This window comes from Necator americanus, chromosome II (assembly GCF_031761385.1).
Source record: "Necator americanus strain Aroian chromosome II, whole genome shotgun sequence".
Taxonomy (NCBI): domain Eukaryota; kingdom Metazoa; phylum Nematoda; class Chromadorea; order Rhabditida; family Ancylostomatidae; genus Necator; species Necator americanus.
In genome coordinates, this window is record NC_087372.1 from 17,726,802 (window position 1) to 17,743,435 (window position 16,634).

At 43.1% G+C, this 16,634-nt stretch overlaps 4 protein-coding genes across 7 annotated transcripts; all 4 read left to right on the forward strand.

Annotated features, from left to right (window-relative positions):
- Positions 1-2,002: 2,002 nt before the first annotated feature.
- Positions 2,003-6,195, forward strand: RB195_018232 (uncharacterized protein; the record flags this gene model as incomplete). Its single annotated transcript, XM_013445319.1, has 4 exons — positions 2,003-2,072; positions 2,137-2,246; positions 2,299-2,457; positions 6,106-6,195. The coding sequence occupies 4 exons, from the start codon at positions 2,003-2,005 to the stop codon at positions 6,193-6,195; spliced, it is 429 nt and encodes a 142-aa protein (XP_013300773.1).
- Positions 6,196-6,521: 326 nt separating this feature from the next.
- Positions 6,522-13,906, forward strand: RB195_018233 (uncharacterized protein; the record flags this gene model as incomplete). Of its 2 annotated transcripts, XM_064185573.1 has the most annotated exons (11): positions 6,522-6,573; positions 6,637-6,690; positions 9,656-9,777; positions 10,334-10,492; positions 11,850-11,942; positions 11,994-12,107; positions 12,161-12,238; positions 12,342-12,454; positions 12,505-12,602; positions 12,655-12,749; positions 13,499-13,906. In XM_064185573.1, 11 exons carry the CDS (start codon positions 6,522-6,524, stop codon positions 13,904-13,906), a joined length of 1,386 nt encoding a protein of 461 aa, XP_064041454.1. The 2 variants fall into 2 exon arrangements, with proteins under 2 accessions (XP_064041454.1, XP_064041453.1); XM_064185572.1 differs by having other exon boundaries at positions 6,522-6,690.
- Positions 13,907-14,292: 386 nt separating this feature from the next.
- Positions 14,293-15,289, forward strand: RB195_018234 (uncharacterized protein; the record flags this gene model as incomplete). Of its 2 annotated transcripts, XM_064185575.1 has the most annotated exons (3): positions 14,293-14,567; positions 14,625-14,868; positions 14,972-15,289. In XM_064185575.1, 3 exons carry the CDS (start codon positions 14,293-14,295, stop codon positions 15,287-15,289), a joined length of 837 nt encoding a protein of 278 aa, XP_064041455.1. The 2 variants fall into 2 exon arrangements, with proteins under 2 accessions (XP_064041455.1, XP_064041456.1); XM_064185574.1 differs by having other exon boundaries at positions 14,293-15,024.
- Positions 15,290-15,484: 195 nt separating this feature from the next.
- Positions 15,485-16,105, forward strand: RB195_018235 (uncharacterized protein; the record flags this gene model as incomplete). Of its 2 annotated transcripts, none has more annotated exons than XM_064185576.1 (1): positions 15,485-16,105. In XM_064185576.1, the coding sequence occupies one exon, from the start codon at positions 15,485-15,487 to the stop codon at positions 16,103-16,105; it is 621 nt and encodes a 206-aa protein (XP_064041457.1). The 2 variants fall into 2 exon arrangements, with proteins under 2 accessions (XP_064041457.1, XP_064041458.1); XM_064185577.1 differs by having other exon boundaries at positions 15,602-16,105.
- Between the last annotated feature and the right edge of the window lie 529 nt (positions 16,106-16,634).

Genomic DNA, 16,634 nt, shown 5'->3' on the forward strand with positions numbered 1-16,634 from the left:
GCCGCCACACCGCGCGCCCGCGCCGCTCTGAACTCTGCGGGCAGCCTTAGTGTAATCCCTTACAATAAAGATGAAAATAATACAGATATAGTCGGGTCAAAACAAGATGAATCACGAGTGTAGTTGCGGTGCATTTGGGTGTGTGTAAAGAGGGTCCCGGCGGAATTTCCAGCATGCCTCGGCCATGCCTCGTCAGGGCAATTAGCGATGTTCCTAAAGAGATTCACTTTCGTTGGCACCTAAATAACTGACTCTGCTTACCTACCGCTAATCATACGCTGCGTCACCGGCTAGGATATAATTCACTATTTGTTGAATTGTTCTGGAGAATCAGACACATTCACTGCGATTTTGTAACGTGAGGTGATCTCAATTTAGTAATCGTACCAGAAGCAAGAGAAATCCTCACGTAAAGTTTGAGATAAGGATGTATCTAATAGCTTCAAATTACGTGCGTAAAAATTTTCGTTAAAACGGAACATTCCAGCTCTCAAAAGTAACTCAAAAGTAATGAGAATTAACGTTATCCTGTAATTCCCAAGCTTTTTTGTAGCCTAACTTATTTATGGACAGAAGGACCTTCTGTATCTCTGACTTCCGGGAACTTACAGGAAGAAAAAGAGTTCAAATCTGGTAAGATTTCTAGACTTTCTGAAGGTGATATAAAGACAAACTCACTGCCTTTCTTTATTAGAACACCATACAAGATCCCATGTACTTCTATCTAACGCTATTATTCTTTGACTTATTCGGTCATTTCGACAGCTCACACCACTCTTCTTTACATATTTCCTTGTAACTGCGCAGTTTTCTGCATCTCTGTGGTAGGAAAGACATCTATGACGGTTGTCTGCGTCTTCATGAACGACTGGAGCGTGACCTCGTCGAGATATGTTCGCGTATCTGCCGGCATATCCTCTGGGCACGTTATGTCTCGGAGGCATTCGCGGAGAATCCGCCGGGACCCTCTTTACCGTTCCCCGGTGCGTTTGCGTACGCTCTCGAAATGGCACAGTGGAGGCAGCAGTTGAAACCGGGTTGGAATTGTCGCAGACTACAGCGATGGGTGGTGCCAGCAAGGGTTACGCCACGCTCATAGCTCCTGCGCTTCACCGAGAGAGAAGCTGCGTACACAATCGCGTATGTGTCTCATGTCGTTTTGACCCTACTATAAGTCTCCAGAAATACGATCTCTTCAAATGTCCTATCAAAACTCCAGATCTCAGTGTCATCCCCTCAATTTTGTTCAAATACCAACATCTTACTTCCCTTTCTTTATAGTACTTACTACTTGTTATGGTATTCTGCTATATGCTTGCATGATAAAAGTTCGTGAGTCATTGTACCGCATCTATTTACTGTTTTTTTTTTCGAACCTATTCCTTCAAAGCAAAGGGGGAACTAGCTAACTATTGTACCAATTTAAATTTCGCAGCGCGCTAGCATTGGTCCAAGGGGCCTGAACCTCTCCCCAGCCGGATGTAACTTTAGATGCGAGTCCAATGTGCACAGTACAAAAACAGATTCTATATTATTTTGGTAATATATAGTTCTGGTTGGTAAGAAAGTTCACATACAAGATAAAGAAGTAGTTATCAAAAGACATTAAGGAATTCCAATGAGGATATTTACCATTTATGCGGAGGGTATTATGAGGAACTATGAACTAGGCTAAATTATTTGTGCTTTACAGTTGTGGATGTAGAAACAGACACTTATGGATGACCACATGTATCGCAAGGCAAAGTACTAAAAAAACACACAGTGTGCTTGTGTACGCAAAAGCATACAGTAAACATATAAGAAACAAATAGACATTTAAACGAAAAAAAAACATAAGAAGCAAAATCAGCCTAACAATTATTGGAGAAGGGAAAGGCGTAAAAACATTGTTTTATGTCATAAGTCGCATGCGGTGCTGTAGGTGTTCAGACAACAACATATGCCTTGTGTGGACGGTTTGAAGATGGTTTAATATCTCTATTCTTTTATTTCAGTGTAGATGTCTTCGGCAGTGAAGCAGAATGAGGATACTGTTGATGAGGATGCAACGGAAATGCGTTTTCCCAAGGGTAAAATGTTGCTTTGTTCTGTTCCGTATTTCTTGTCAAAATTACTCAACTGAATTTATTTCAGAGTTTGAGTCGCAAAACTGTGACGCTCTCCTGACGTCGGAGGTATTCCTGTTACTAGAGCACCGGCGACAACAAAATGAAGCGAAAGATGAAATTGAAGATATGAGCGAGGTGGCACTCATGTACCAAGGAGATGTGTATGAGCTGTTATTCACTGCTTCAGGTATTCATCAAGACGCTCAACTATGCACGACGTTTGTCGCGGTTTAAAAACCGCGAAACAATAAAAGCTGTTCGAGCTATATTCTCTCAGAAACCTTTGCACAAATTTGAAGTTGCGCAAATTGTTAACCTCTGTCCTGAAACCGCTGAAGAAGCTAAGGTAAGGGTTGTATTACTCACTACTAATTTTCTTTATTATATGGGCTACGTAATGCCGCTGCCTCCGACACTGGTCCTTCTGCTGCTATCTAATTCATTTTGATGTGAGACACGGTTTTTTCAATATTGATATTCGATTAGATATGTGAAATGATAAACTAGGCTTGATCTTCTTTTCTATTTCTTCGAAAGCAATGGAACGGTCCGGGCTTGGGTTTATTCCGCTCCAGATGTTCCTTCTGCTGTGATATCTTCATTTTTGCGGTGATTTCGCATAGTCTAACGTAAAGTAGCAACTTATACTAAGCGATAATTGCATTTCCATTCAGAAAGGGATTTGCTACTATCGCAACCCTTATTGGAATTTGACTACCACTGAAAACATGAATTTCCAGAAACCTTTGCTTTTGACTTTGCTTGTCGCGTCCGATACATCTGTAATGCGCCACCGCGATGCATCCGCGTGCAGCGGTCGAAGATCAATGATCTCTTCTCACCAGTCCATTCAACTGAGGCAAATGGACAGGCTGCCGAGAAGACAGGAACGTGTACACAGAAGCGCGTTTTAACGCACCTCTTAGGAAATAAAGCGGTTTTGTTTTCCCACTGTTTTGTTTTCCCACTGTTTTCTGTTTTTGTTTTCTCTGTTTTCTGGGACTACCAGGGAGAATTGAGCGGACCACACTGCTTTCCGCGATCTACTATCTGAACACTACGATTTCGCTGCTAGTTTTGCATCATGCCAAAATCGCGATGTGCTGCCTATAAGACCTCCACGTTTTTAGAATCTTTATTTTGGATATTATATACACATGAAACCTATAGTGGGGTCGAAACAACATGAAGCACGGTTATGTGAGCGGCTGCGCTCGATGCGGGGCGATGGGACGATCGAGAGAGGACCCTTGCTTGCACCTTTCTTCGCTGCACTTCGCGATGGTCTCACCTCAATTCCAAGCTTTCTCGACTGCGCCGCTTCGAGCACAGCCGCTCACGCAACCCCACCTTGCTTCATATCGTTTTGGCCCTATTATATACATCAGTTGTATCAGCTGCGTCGTTTATCGATTTGCTTGAACGGGGACCAATAATACTTCCATTTGCTCCGCTAGCGCGTCAATGGGTTCTGTTCTCGCGCGGAACCCGAAAAGCACTGTATTTTTTCTTGAAGGACCTTGCGAGCAAATCTGACCATAGGGTGGTCTTCCTGTAGTGCGCTTCATATCGCTTATAACCCAGTCGCTCACGGCTATGATCCAACGATTGTCGTTAAGGTGTTCACGTCCATCCATCACGTGTCCGACCCATCTTACTTTTACTTCCCTTCGCAAACGCAGCGGCATTTCTAACCTTCGATTGCTGACATATGAGGGAATTTCGAATCCCGTCTCTCGCTTGTGTAAAGCGGGGTACTCTTAGCAGTTTTTTCAGTTGGTTGTTCAATGACGCTCACCACATTTTCTTCCTGTTTGCGGAGTTCCAGGTTCCTGAAGCATAGGTCAAAGCAGGAAGTACGGTGGTGTTGAAGAGATGAGCATGGAGCCGGATGTTCTTGGTCTTCTTCGCTACATCCTTCAACGATACTCGATATTCTTACAAGCTTCCTAACCGGTCGTTTCCTCCTGGTAAGCTCGGAGGTCAGGTCTTTCTTGATGTTCATTTTCCGCATAAATGTTCGAATATGTTCGTTTCGTTGAGCGTATATGGGGCATCTGAGACCAATCCGTTTCGCATGAACATCGTCTTTCCAGATTCAGCTGAAGACCGATGAATCTACGGGTTTCGTTGATTTCGTTAAGCATTCGTTCCGCTCGGCTGATGCTAGATGTTATCAGAAGGACGTCATCAACAAAGCGCACATGGTGTAGCTGCCGACCTTCAACTTTCACTCCCACATTATTCCATTCCAATTCTCGCATCGTGTTCTCGAAAGTGGTACTAAATATTTTGGGTAAAATTGCGCCACCTTGACGAACCCCTCTCCTCACGTCGATAGTGATGGGAAACGGTCAAGAGGCGCCCTTATGACGTGCTGCCGCGTATATAGGAGGCTAAGGAACGTAATTTAATCTATAATTAATAATTCTATGTCTATAATTGCACGGCGCGGCTTCTGACAGCGTCACAATCGCCACAGCAGCCTGCTTGCTCCTCTTGGGCTACTTCTCGCTCGCCCTGCCCACTCCACCGCCCCTGCCTATTCGCCGCTTCGACTACTTTTACGATGCCTTTTTTGCCGCGCCCGCAGCTCTTGCGCTTCTTGAAATTAAGATATCACCTCATGAATCTGGGGTCCTGTATCAGTGTACCACATCTTCTCATCCGTGTAAGTCCGATTCTGGTCGTAAGTTGCTCGAAAGAGTTCGTATTCTTTGCCATACTCGTGCTGACAAGGACACCTCCAGTTTCATACACTGCGTTCAGTAGGTGGCGTCGCCTACATGACTCCTGCAACCCCCTCTTTTCTTGCGGTAACGTACCAGGCTTTCCTCGGGAATCAGGAAACTCTTTTCTATTACTGTGTTTTCCATAAAATTTAAAACCTATGCAGGTTGGAAGCTTCTAGTCTTAAGAGTTTTCTAGGAGAACGTTGCGTTCTCACGAAGTGGACAGGTGGAGCTTATTTGTTGGAGGCGACTCCAAACCGCCTCTCTTGCGCCTCCCAGTCATTTGACTGCATTCTCTTGGCCAGGCCGACGTGCGGCATACAGTAGTATTATGAGCCGATCCTGGCACTGCAGAAACAGGGAGTCCATCCCGTGAATCCACTTTCGTCTCAGAGCAGGTACGAGGTCGTTTTTGTTCCGCGATTAGCCCCCCCCACCCACCATCCGCACCCTGGGGACGCGCCACGTATCCTCGCGACTAACCGGCTGTGATCCCTCTAATGAGGGAGATCCATGCTTCGGGTCGCTAGTTTTTCGAAAGTGTCTATGTTCATTTCCATACTCGTGTTGAAGGGAACATAACCAACTCCTCTATGGTCGCATGTCCTAAGAAACGTTCTTCTGTATTGTTATTCACCGCTTTCAGTGGGTGGCGTGGTCTCGTCCCGGTCAGTTGCTGGTCGTCTTGGTCGTCCTGCTTAATCTTTCTAGCTTGCATCATCAGATCTCCAATGGTGAGAGTGAATTTGAGGAACCTATTCCCTGAATCTACCTGCCTTTCAGGGGGCGCGTAAGGTTGCTTTTGGTCTGCGATTCACCTCCTATTCTCGTCCTGACGTATACGTAAATACTATTCTCTTCATTTGTCCCATAGGAGACGCATGCTGATCCGTCTCTTTTTCTTGTTTTTGATAATTTTTGACTCTTCTTTGTGTAACATTACGTGAATCTAATTAGGCAGTCCGAAGACCTTTCTTTTCATCAGCTTTGAAGTTTATTTTGCATCAAGTGCGGGTTTTTGCATCAAAACTCTACCTACAGGGTTGGATTTCTGCACATTTTTCTTCTACAAAGAGGATTTTACCAGAATTACGATTACGAAGGGTGCCAATAGTACACAATTACAAAAGAAAATGGGACAGAAACCTAATCTTTATAAAATAAAATCCTAGTCGGGTCTTAGAAACAAAAAAAGCCTCACCAAACTAATGGAAAAGGTCTTGTATGAATTTGTACATGTATAAGTTCAGTGTATGATTTAGGCGCTAATTCCATCGCTTGAAAATAAACTGGAGGACGACGACTTGGATGAAATTCTGAGAGATTTGCACAGCAAGAAAACGTTTCAATGAAGATTGCGCCAACACATGCAGGACGCTACCATGTACTTGATAAGTATGTTCCGCTTGTGTTGTTAATGATTCGGTCATGTATACTAGTGAAGTATGTTCCGCTTGTTTTGTTATTCCTGCCCTTGTTTAAATAAATACATTAAATTTTTCATTCTTCATTCTTGCCTATTGGGTGTTTTTACCATGAAAATTCCTGGAACCTATGTAAGTCGTCAGTGATAACTTCATCAAGTAAGTGGCGAAAATCCTCCATAACTCGATGATACGATGTTGTCGACAAACTGGTGTTGTTGTGCTTTTTTCCTTCTGTGATATCTTCATTTAGGATGTCTGCGGAGACTCGGGAAGAACAACTTGCCGAAGTTGAAGCATTGAAAAGTGTGTACGATGACTCCTGTGTTGTCACTGATTATAGCCCTTGCATTAGCGGACGAATCTCAGTTGAGCTGGAGCCACTGCCGGAACACGTCACCGTGATGGCGATCTCAGGGCAAGGTGAAAGTTTTCCTAGTTTCATGTCCTTTCTATTCAGTTCCATTCAAACCTACTTTATCCTCGGATACTGATGCACAACCTTATTTGCAAGTACATTGGTATACTATTTACTTCAATAATTCCTTCACCGATTTCAAATTCTCAACTTTTCTGAATTGCTTTGAGAAATTTCTGAAGAGGATCTGCTGTTGTGAACAATGCTCTTCATTTCTTTTCTGTATCTTTCTTTGAAAAAGGTATCCTTCTGGCACTGGAACGCTAACTCATCAAAATCAGCGGTTTCGAGCCTGAGCTAATTTGAGACTAGATAGGTAGCGAAGATATATGTTACATTTGGGTCCGTTAGTTGAGGCGGTCAACGGTTTAACTCTTCAGAAAGAAATTGAATCATTGACAGAAATTGACTTTGAATTCAAATGGTGTTCCATAAACAATAATTTTTCTGTTCTTAAAAAAACATGATCTGTTCTTCAAAAACAAAAAAAAAAAGCTCAAACATGAAGATTCTTGAGTTATCGTCGCAATAATATTAGAAAATAAATTTTAGTGTTCACATAGTCATGTCTAAATATGTTTTCTTACCTCACATCAACGAAAAATCTTATTATTATTGCATCCGTGTTCAAAGGCGCACCCGATCAAGTCGAATTGACGTTACTGCTCACTTTTCATGCTTGGAAAATGCATGATAGTGATGTCCACTTTCGGTTAGTGGAGACTTCCTCTGATGGCAGTTCTGGACCCATGTAAAGACCTGCCATGCTGCTTTTGTATTTAGTAGCCTTTTTTATTTCGGCGCGATCTGTCAGAACATTCAAAACTCTCAGATATTTGAAGGATGCTGTTGCTCCATTTTCCTATGTAAGTAGATTATACTACACAGTTCAACCTTAGCGGTCTAGTTTTCAGAGTCTTGTACCTCAGCGCAGGCGCAATATCGAAGTACGACATTTTCTTAAGTTAAATATCAGTGATAAAAAAGTATAGTACTGGAACTCAAGACATCCTTTCAAGCTTTTGCATTATCTAGCAACAGTTGGCGACACTTACTTTGAAGACGGCACTAGTTAAAAGTTGGAGTGACTTGTGTTCCCATGTTGCAGCATATCACTTAAATGCATCACCTTTCGAATCTGGGGTGGTACAGGTTTCAGGTGGGTTGTGCTTATGCGGGTATGATGCTTATGCGTGTAGATTATGGGGAGGAGGGTGATTCCGTCCATTTCCTCCTAATTGCCGTAAAAACGGCCCGGAAGATGCGGCTTCGAGCGTTCCGGGGCGCTGTTGTCTACGAAGACTTGTATTGGAGCGCAAAGGGATTCAAAAATTCTTCATCTTGACAAGAGGTCAGAAGCGCACTGTTCAACAGTTCAAGCTTTTCATTAAAAAGAATCAACTTAGTATAGTTTCTTGACTTCGAAAACTCTAACGAATTGACAAAAAAAAAAACTATTTCGAGACAAAAAAAAAACTCTATTTCATTTGCAAGTTTTTTAGTTTGTCTTAGAACGCTTACCTTCGTGTTTGAAACGACGGGATGTCGTTGCACCTTTCACATTATTACAAGTCGAGCATTTTGGATGGGAAACTGTCAAGATGTGAAAATTCTGTCCAGTCCTGGGAAAGGATTTTTCTTTTTTTTTTCTTTTTTTAGAGTCGAGTGCACTGCAAGCTGTTTCTTTTCGATCTCTGTTTCTTTGCGATCTTCTGTCATATTTTGAATTAGACGATATGTGCCTAATGAGGGGAATCATTTTTTTTTTGCCTCTCGAAAGTAGTACATCCTAGAAGAATGCTTTTTTACAAAGCGGTGTGTTGGCTTTTTTTCTGTCTTTGCATTTGACAGAAGTTTCCACAAAGAGACAAAAATCGTTTTAACATGTTCATCAAACTTTTCCACTCTAACCAACGCACTAAATGACCTAGAATTTCGCTCCGTATAATGAGACATGGAAATATCGAGACAGTTTATTCAAACAAACCCGCGAGCCGTAGAGAAGAAAAATGAACGACCAAGGAGCTTAGGATAAGTAATTGAAGCGAAGCGTTCGCAGATGGAAGGAAGTCAGTGTAGGAGTTCATCAGCCGTGAACTGTCATGCTCAGCCTCTTCTTGTGTGTAAGTCACGCTAATGTCTACGATAACATTGCATTGTAGGAACTAGCGCGATCTGTACATAGTATATATACATTATTTTTTCGATTCATAGTAATATTTTAATACTGGTCTTTTATATTTCCCTTATTTCCCGAAATCAAGACAGAAATTTTTCTATCTGAAATGTACTCCCTTATTTTCTACAACTCTCTTCCATCTTTCCGGTAGCTTTACAACGCTTTTTTTTAGAAATTCACTTGTTCGTGACAAAAAAACTCTATTTTAGTTCAAAAAACCGCATTATCTGTAGGATAGCCTTGTATTCCGTGGCTCAATACCATACCCATATCTGTGTGTATGTTACAAATCTTAGTCTATGCGACAGGCTGCAGGTTGTTTTATTGATTGAATATTGATTCATCTGTCGATAATACTGATTTTATTGATCAAAGCGTAGCTTTATTAGAGACACGGTAGACGTGATGACGGGTATGACGACAATTTTGTGCGGAAATATCGGGTTTTATGGATATTTTTTGTCCATTTCTGTCTTCTGTCTCACTAAACTTAGTGACGCCTATGGTAACCGCTTTTGTCAAAATATTTGATCTGTGGTGGGCAACTTTGCAAGACCTTGCTAAGACGGAAAAGGCGGTTCTGGCATCCTTATTAAACATTACATTGTAGGAATTGAGAAACTGATATTTCCGTGCGCAGTGATTAAGATCGGGCCATAGCTGGGTAGTTACGCATGAAGAGGAAAGGCGTTAAATTCCCATGCTAGCAAAGTTTGGTCCTACCCTGCTTATGTTACTGCATATTTTTTTTTTTATTTTTCGCTTCTGCTTTGTTAAATATGTGTTTTCAGGGCACAATTCGGCTGACTTGACCATCTTGCCACCTGTAAATCTCCTTTTTCGTCTTCCTGAGGAATATCCAATGGTCAGCCCAGATTTGGAGATAGAGTGCGAATGGATGAATAATACTCTGGTAGTTTAGTGTTTAAAACCACTTTACCTAATTGTACTCCAATGTTACAATATATTCAACGTTATGCTATGTATATTAGTTTGCTAGTTAGTTTTTTGTTCACGGAATTAACGATGTTGCGGTCTCTTCGCAAAGAGATAAGAGTAGAGGTGTAATATGAGTTGATGAGTATGAGTTTATCACATCCAATTCCTTCTAGTAATGCAGAGGAACTCCTGTGAAGCAGCGTTGTGAGGTTTTTCTATCCGACGATGCAACTTATTGCGATTAATGGGAACCGGAAAATCCGAAATGCTGCGGTTACGCTGGTTGGCAGCTTCCCTCTGCTGTTTATTTGAGCTATATTAGTCGAATGTTACGACCACGACGCGACTACCAGCATTCTATAGTGTAAGAAGTTGCATTGCTGGGGAGACGTGATCACACATATTTGTTTTAAGCGCCTTTCTACTACATCTATCTATTCATGATGAATGAGAAATCAACATTGTCAAATTCGTGATAAGCTGCCTTTCAGTTAGTTACGGTGCTAAGTAATAACGCCTGCTCTTTTCAGATTTCAACCGTAGAGCAGCAACTTGACGAAGTTTGCCGTGAGAATCTTGGCATGGGAGTCCTTTATTTTTGCTGCGAAGCAGTGGTGCTGATAGTAAAAGAGGCCGTTCGTGAACTGAAAGTAATATCTCTAGATAATACTCCTTATGGGAGAAAATATGTATGTTTGTGTCTTCTTCGGAGCTTTTCTTTTGGAACGACGTTTATTCAAATGTTCTTGTTTTAAGGGTACTACCAAACTGTACGTTAGAATGAATTAATATATCTACGTAGTTTCATTTCTTTTTAGTGCTTCACATATATCCTATATATATATATATATATATATATATATATATATATATATATATATATATATATATGTTTATATATATATATAGTTTTATAGTAGTATATTATAGTAGTATAGTTATGTTGGGAAAGTTTTAGTTAGCAACGAGATAGTTTTGCATGAGCTAAATCTTCAGTTCAGTTCGCCGTTGTTGTTCTTTTTTTCATTTCGCTAATATTTCGGTATCCTCTGACGAGCTTTGATAGGGGAATGTTTAGTTGTCTAACCTCAGAGTCCAAGAGCAAAATTTCCCCTAGATATGACTGAGATGGGTGAATCACAAGTTCTCTACAGTTCTCTATTTATTTCCATTTTGCAGAGAATATTGAGCTTCCGCTATCACTTTAAGTGATAGAACAAATGACTGTGTACCAGTGCTGTTAAAGTTCTGTGTAAATAGTCGGAAAAGGATAGTAATGTGTTCTATGAAATTTTTTTTTTTGGTTTCGCGAAAACCTCGGCTTCAGCGTGTTTGTATCTTAGACGGTCTATTGCCACTGTAAAGTTGTACCAGTGCGTGTGAATAGACTATTTTAATAGAAATGTAATTAAATTAATTTAAATGTATATGACGCCATTCCGCTCTCTACTTACACTTGTAGCCGTCACCTCGTTCCTTTGTTCGGAAAACGTAGTCCTACATCTGAACCTGCCTCTGAAACAAAGATTTTATTTTGCCGAACATATTATATTATATATATTATTATATATTACATATGTATTGTAGTCGAAAGAACTGCTGACATCAAGCTGATCACAAAACTGTCACAAAAGCTCTCGAGAAAAAAATTCATTAGGGTGAAATTTTGGATTTCAATGAATTGCTGGACATTTAAAAATTGAACAAGATTTTCCACGTAATCACCTCATTCTCTTTGAAAATTTTATGATATCCTCTGTGGTAAATGAGTACTCATCTTGTCTTTTCACGTTAAGTTTCATGGGATTGAAAGGCGAAGCTCGTAGTGAGCTTGCAGTAATATCTTTTACACAATAGGCATTAGAGTTCAGCAAGATCCACATGATCAACGAATTAACGGAGTAATGAATTTAATAACACTACCTATGCGCATCTCTGACCACAATACGTATGCGGGTGGTGATTGCTATTTGTGAATTTCATTCTTTTAGATACCGCAACATGGGGATTACTTTTGTACGAACTGTAATTGATTTGTTGTTTCAGAACTTAACAGGTCAGCAACTGCTACGTCGAGTGAAAGATTCCAGCGAGCGATCAGAATACCTTCATTTCCAGTCCTGTTGTCACGACTGCGAGGTTCATGAAGTGCAGAAATGCAGTGTTCCTTATTTAGAATTCTATTTGCAGATTTGCTGTCAAAACAAAATAGGGCTCCACTGTGTGCAGTTTCAGCCATGCATGCATATATTTTGTAAGGACTGCGTTTCTATGTTCTTTTCGGAAAGGTTGAATAATTCAGAGGTGTTGTTTTTATTTGCTTCTGGTTTTGGCAGTTCATTTTGAGTCTGTTTTAGGTGAAAGCTCTCGGATGTCCGGCTGCGGATTGTCACTCCATCGCTTCTCAGAAGATAGTGCGATCCATCATAGGAGAGGTGGGTATTATTTTTTCTGATCAGATCTGTTATCACTTCTGTTGAAATCACACCTCCTTCACCCTCCTGTTATACTCTTCTTTGCCACACGAGGTTGATTAAGGATGAGTTCGAGCGATACGAGCGCATTCTTCTTGATCGCGCGTTAGGCCAGATGGCTGATGTGGTGCTATGCCCCAGAAAGACATGCCAGAATCCTGTTATGGTTAGCGAAAGGTGATTAGTGAAAAGTTAAATTGGAATCGTATTTACTGTGTTGTTTCTAGAACTCTCAACTTGGGCACTTGCCAAATGTGTGGATTTTCATTTTGTGTGTTGTGTTTTCGGGCTTATCATGGAGTAGATGGATGCAACTTTAAAAAAAGTAAGCATTGCTGCTTCGAATGTGAAACATTTGTATAAGATTGGGTTTATAGTTGACAAGGAGCGTATACTCGAAGAGTGGAACTCAGCTGATGAGAAAGAGCGTGTGTTGATGGCTCGCAAGTTTGGAGGCTTGAAAAATTTACAGGTACTTTTTATACCATTTAGTGATTTACTGGAAAATCTAGAAATTTGAACAATCGCGAGGCTGGGAAAACGTTGAATGCAAACCCAATTCTGTGCCTAACATGAGCGTATAACGATTGTGAAAATCCACCTTCCGCCGAGAACTTCCGGCAGAAAACGTTAGATGTGCCATCATGCCTGCCACTTTGAATTGGACTGAAACTGCAAGGTTAATTCGCAGAGAAGTGGCACCTAGTGCTTACTCCGAGAGTCTCTCGAGTCTATGAGTTTTTTTTTACGGGTCAAACTCACCAAATTTAAAGGCATCACCCCACGAATCTGGCGTGGCATGGATTTTCGTTGGAGTATACCTTTCTCCTCCACAACGGTTTACCGCCTCATAGTGGCGTGGAGGTGACTCTGGGCGTCGAACTGCGATGCACAGCGGAGGTACGTCCTCCGGCAGGGTCTCCCAAACTGAGAAGGAGTTCGACACATCCGACTTCTCGGAATCGGAAGCCTAGCTAAGAGTAAACCACTGCTAAGATTCACCACCGTCTTGGCAAAATGTCGCAAGGTGGTCCCCTGATCCATATAGGTTGAGCGACGACCTGTGGTGAAAGCTAAGCTCGCCGTGGCATGACTGCTTAGTTTGGGGAAAAGTCTCTTTGCCACTCCAGCATATTCACTGCCTCAGTACCCTGCACACTGGGCCCTGCCGTCTCAGACGTCGGACGGTATGGCGACCGGTGAGAGGCGATCCAATCTCAGGTTGCTCAGGACGTCATTGATTCTGGACCAAAGCGACACACGCATGACTCGCAATGGAGACTCAGACTCAGACTGTGTACCTACAATGCGAGAACAGTGTCCACAGACGCTGACCTGCATGCCGTTCTCGGAGCTGCGGAACGTATCAAATTTCACTTGATTGCTCTGCAGAAGACCAAGTGCAGAAGGGGCGACGTACGACAGATGAATGACGGTACACTCGTCATTCGTGGAGAGAAGATTCCGTCGCAAAATGTAGGTGGTGTTGGTTTTGTTGTGCACCCATCTGTCGTCCATCTTGTCGATTCTCGCGAGATCCTGTTACCTCGTCTGGCCATTCTTCGCCTCCGCCCTCCGCCAAAAATCCATCAGTATCATCAACTGCTACTCACCAACATCAGCAGCTGATGAACCCGAGTTGGACGCGACGAGCTGGAGGAAGTAATCCACAACGAAAAGTCCTTCTACAAATTCGTTGTCGGAGACTCCAACGCAAAACTAGGAAAGGCCACCGAAGAGGAATACAGGATTGGAAGATTTGGACTAGGGGACCGGAATGAAAATGGCAATCGTCTCGCCGGGCTGTTGTCCGCCGCTCGCCTCTTTCATGGGAACTCTCTTTTCATGAAAAAAGATCATTGTCGGTGGACATGGGAATCGCCCAATGGCGCGACTCGTGCGGAGATCGACCACATACTCACCAACCGGAGGTGGTGTCTACTTGACGTCTCAGTAGTACCTTTTGTAGTGGTTCTGATCACCGTCTCCTTCGTGCGAAAATACGACTTAGCCACATGATGGAAAAGAACATCTGCTATCGGCAACGAAAGAGAAAAGAAGTCGTCTACGACGATTGCGTACTCGAGGACTCCTTGTCCCAAAGTGACTGGCACATCAAGGAGGACCCAAACGTGGACTACGAGATGCTGCTCAGAGGATTACGAGCCTGTGCTGAACGTGTCTCGAAGCCGCGCACGACAAACTTGGATCGAATTTCGAAGACCACCAAGGAATTGTTAGGAAGAAGAAGGGCATTGAGGCTTGATCCGAATGCATCGCACATTGAGCGGTTAGTAACAAACACTAGCTGCAGAAAAGCGTTGCAGGAGGATCTTTTGAAATACAGGCAGAAGAAGATTCTGGAAGCAGCACAAAGAAGAACGAGTCTAAAGAAGTGCTGCAGGGATCTCCGCGAATATAATATTCCGCTAGCAGCCTTGCTGAGCGAAGACGGGACTCGCACGTCTTCTCGTCGTGAGATGGAAATCATTACGGAGAGGTTCTACTTGAACCTTTTCCGTTCATCAACTCCTGTGTTAAACCCGATCATCCCCGCTGGCGAAGCTCCACCACGGATTCTCCCTTCGGAAGTACGAGTCGCTATCAAGAGCATGAAACACAGCAGACTTTCTTCGGGCTGGTGGCCATCCGCTTCATGTAATCTTAGCAGCGCACATGACATCCTAACTTCAGAAAGAAAGAATCTCAGACCAGTGGAAGACCTCGCGAACCGTTCTTATCCATAAGAAAGGTGACCGAGAGGACCTTCGGAACTACCGTCCGATATGCGTGCTAAGCATGTTATACAAAGTAATCACCAAGATCATCCTCACACGCATATCTAGGACGCTGGATGAAGCCCAGCCTCAAGAGCAAGCTGGATTCCGCCAAGGGTTCAGCTACTTGGACCACACCCAGGCCGTGTCGAGGGTCATAGAAGTTTGCCGGGAATACCGCCTGACCCTTGTTCTAACCTTCGTCGACTATGAGAAAGCCTTTAACAGCGTATAATCGAATGCAATACTGTCAGCGCTGGTCGATCAAGGTGTGGACGCGTCGTATGTGAGGACATTAGCCAATTGCTACGAACGATGCACGACTAGCATACAGCTTTTCCACCGCCCTCTCACCATACCCATTGGAAAGGGGGTACGACAAGGCGATACTATATCGCCGAAGCTGTTCACGGCTGCATTGCAATGGATAATGAAATCACTATCCTGGGAAGAAAGGGGCATACGTGTTGATGGAAGATTTCTTTCGAACCTTCGTTTCGCGGACGACATCATTCTCTTTTCGAGCAGTAGCTATGAAGCAGAAACGATGCTCAACGAATTGAATGAAGCAGGGAAGAGAATAGGACTGCGAATAAACAGAAAGAAGACACAATTCATGAAGATTGCCTACTGCGAGAACGGAGGAGTACAACTTGAAGGCTCCCAAATCATGGAAACTTCATCATACGTATACCTCGGGCGTTCTATGAACATGAAAAATGACTTGAAGGAAGAACTGAATAGAAGAATGAGAGCAGCATGGGCAGCATTCGCAGCCGTCAGGGAAGCTACGGACCAAATGAAGGACCAAGATCTTCGTGCCTATCTGTTCGACTCGACAGTTCTTCCAGCGCTCTGTTACGCAGCGGAGACGTGGGCAGACACCGCTGCCACGTCTAGGAAGCTACTTACTACCCACAGAGCCCTTGAGAGATGTCTTCTGAAGTTTAACCGGCGCACACAACACCTTGCCGGTCTTCGTAGCTCCGACTTAAGAGGAATGTCCCGTCTTCGCGACCCAGCGGAATATGTATCGAAAGCAAAACATTGATGGGCCGGTCACATCATGAGAAGAATCGACGATAGATGGAATAAAAGAACGCTAGAGTGGATCCCAAGAGATGCTAAACGCCCTCGAGGGAGACCGCCAACGAGATGGGGTGATTTGTTCGCTACACGGATGGACCAGCTGAGAGCTCAAGGACCTCGTCAGCGTCACTCACGAAACTTGAGAACTTCTTGGATGACAATGGCGAGGGAACGAAACGAGTGGAAGAGATGCTGGGGCCCGCACGTCCAGTGAAGACGGCCATCTAAGTATCTAAGTAAGTAAGCATACCTTTCTTTATCGGGTCGTAGATCATTTATGTAGGGGTGGTTCCGCTAATCTCTCCCTGCATCATTGTAAACAGACGGCTCCAGAACGCTGTTTCTTACGACGTCCTCTATTGCAACGCGCCACCTTTACGCACCCCCTCCTGCGATTCGTCGAATGAAATGAATTGCCGATCGAGGAACCGCACTTCGCAAAAAAAGGAACCGCATTTCGAAGCCGTCTGCTTACAGTGGTGCAGTGAGAG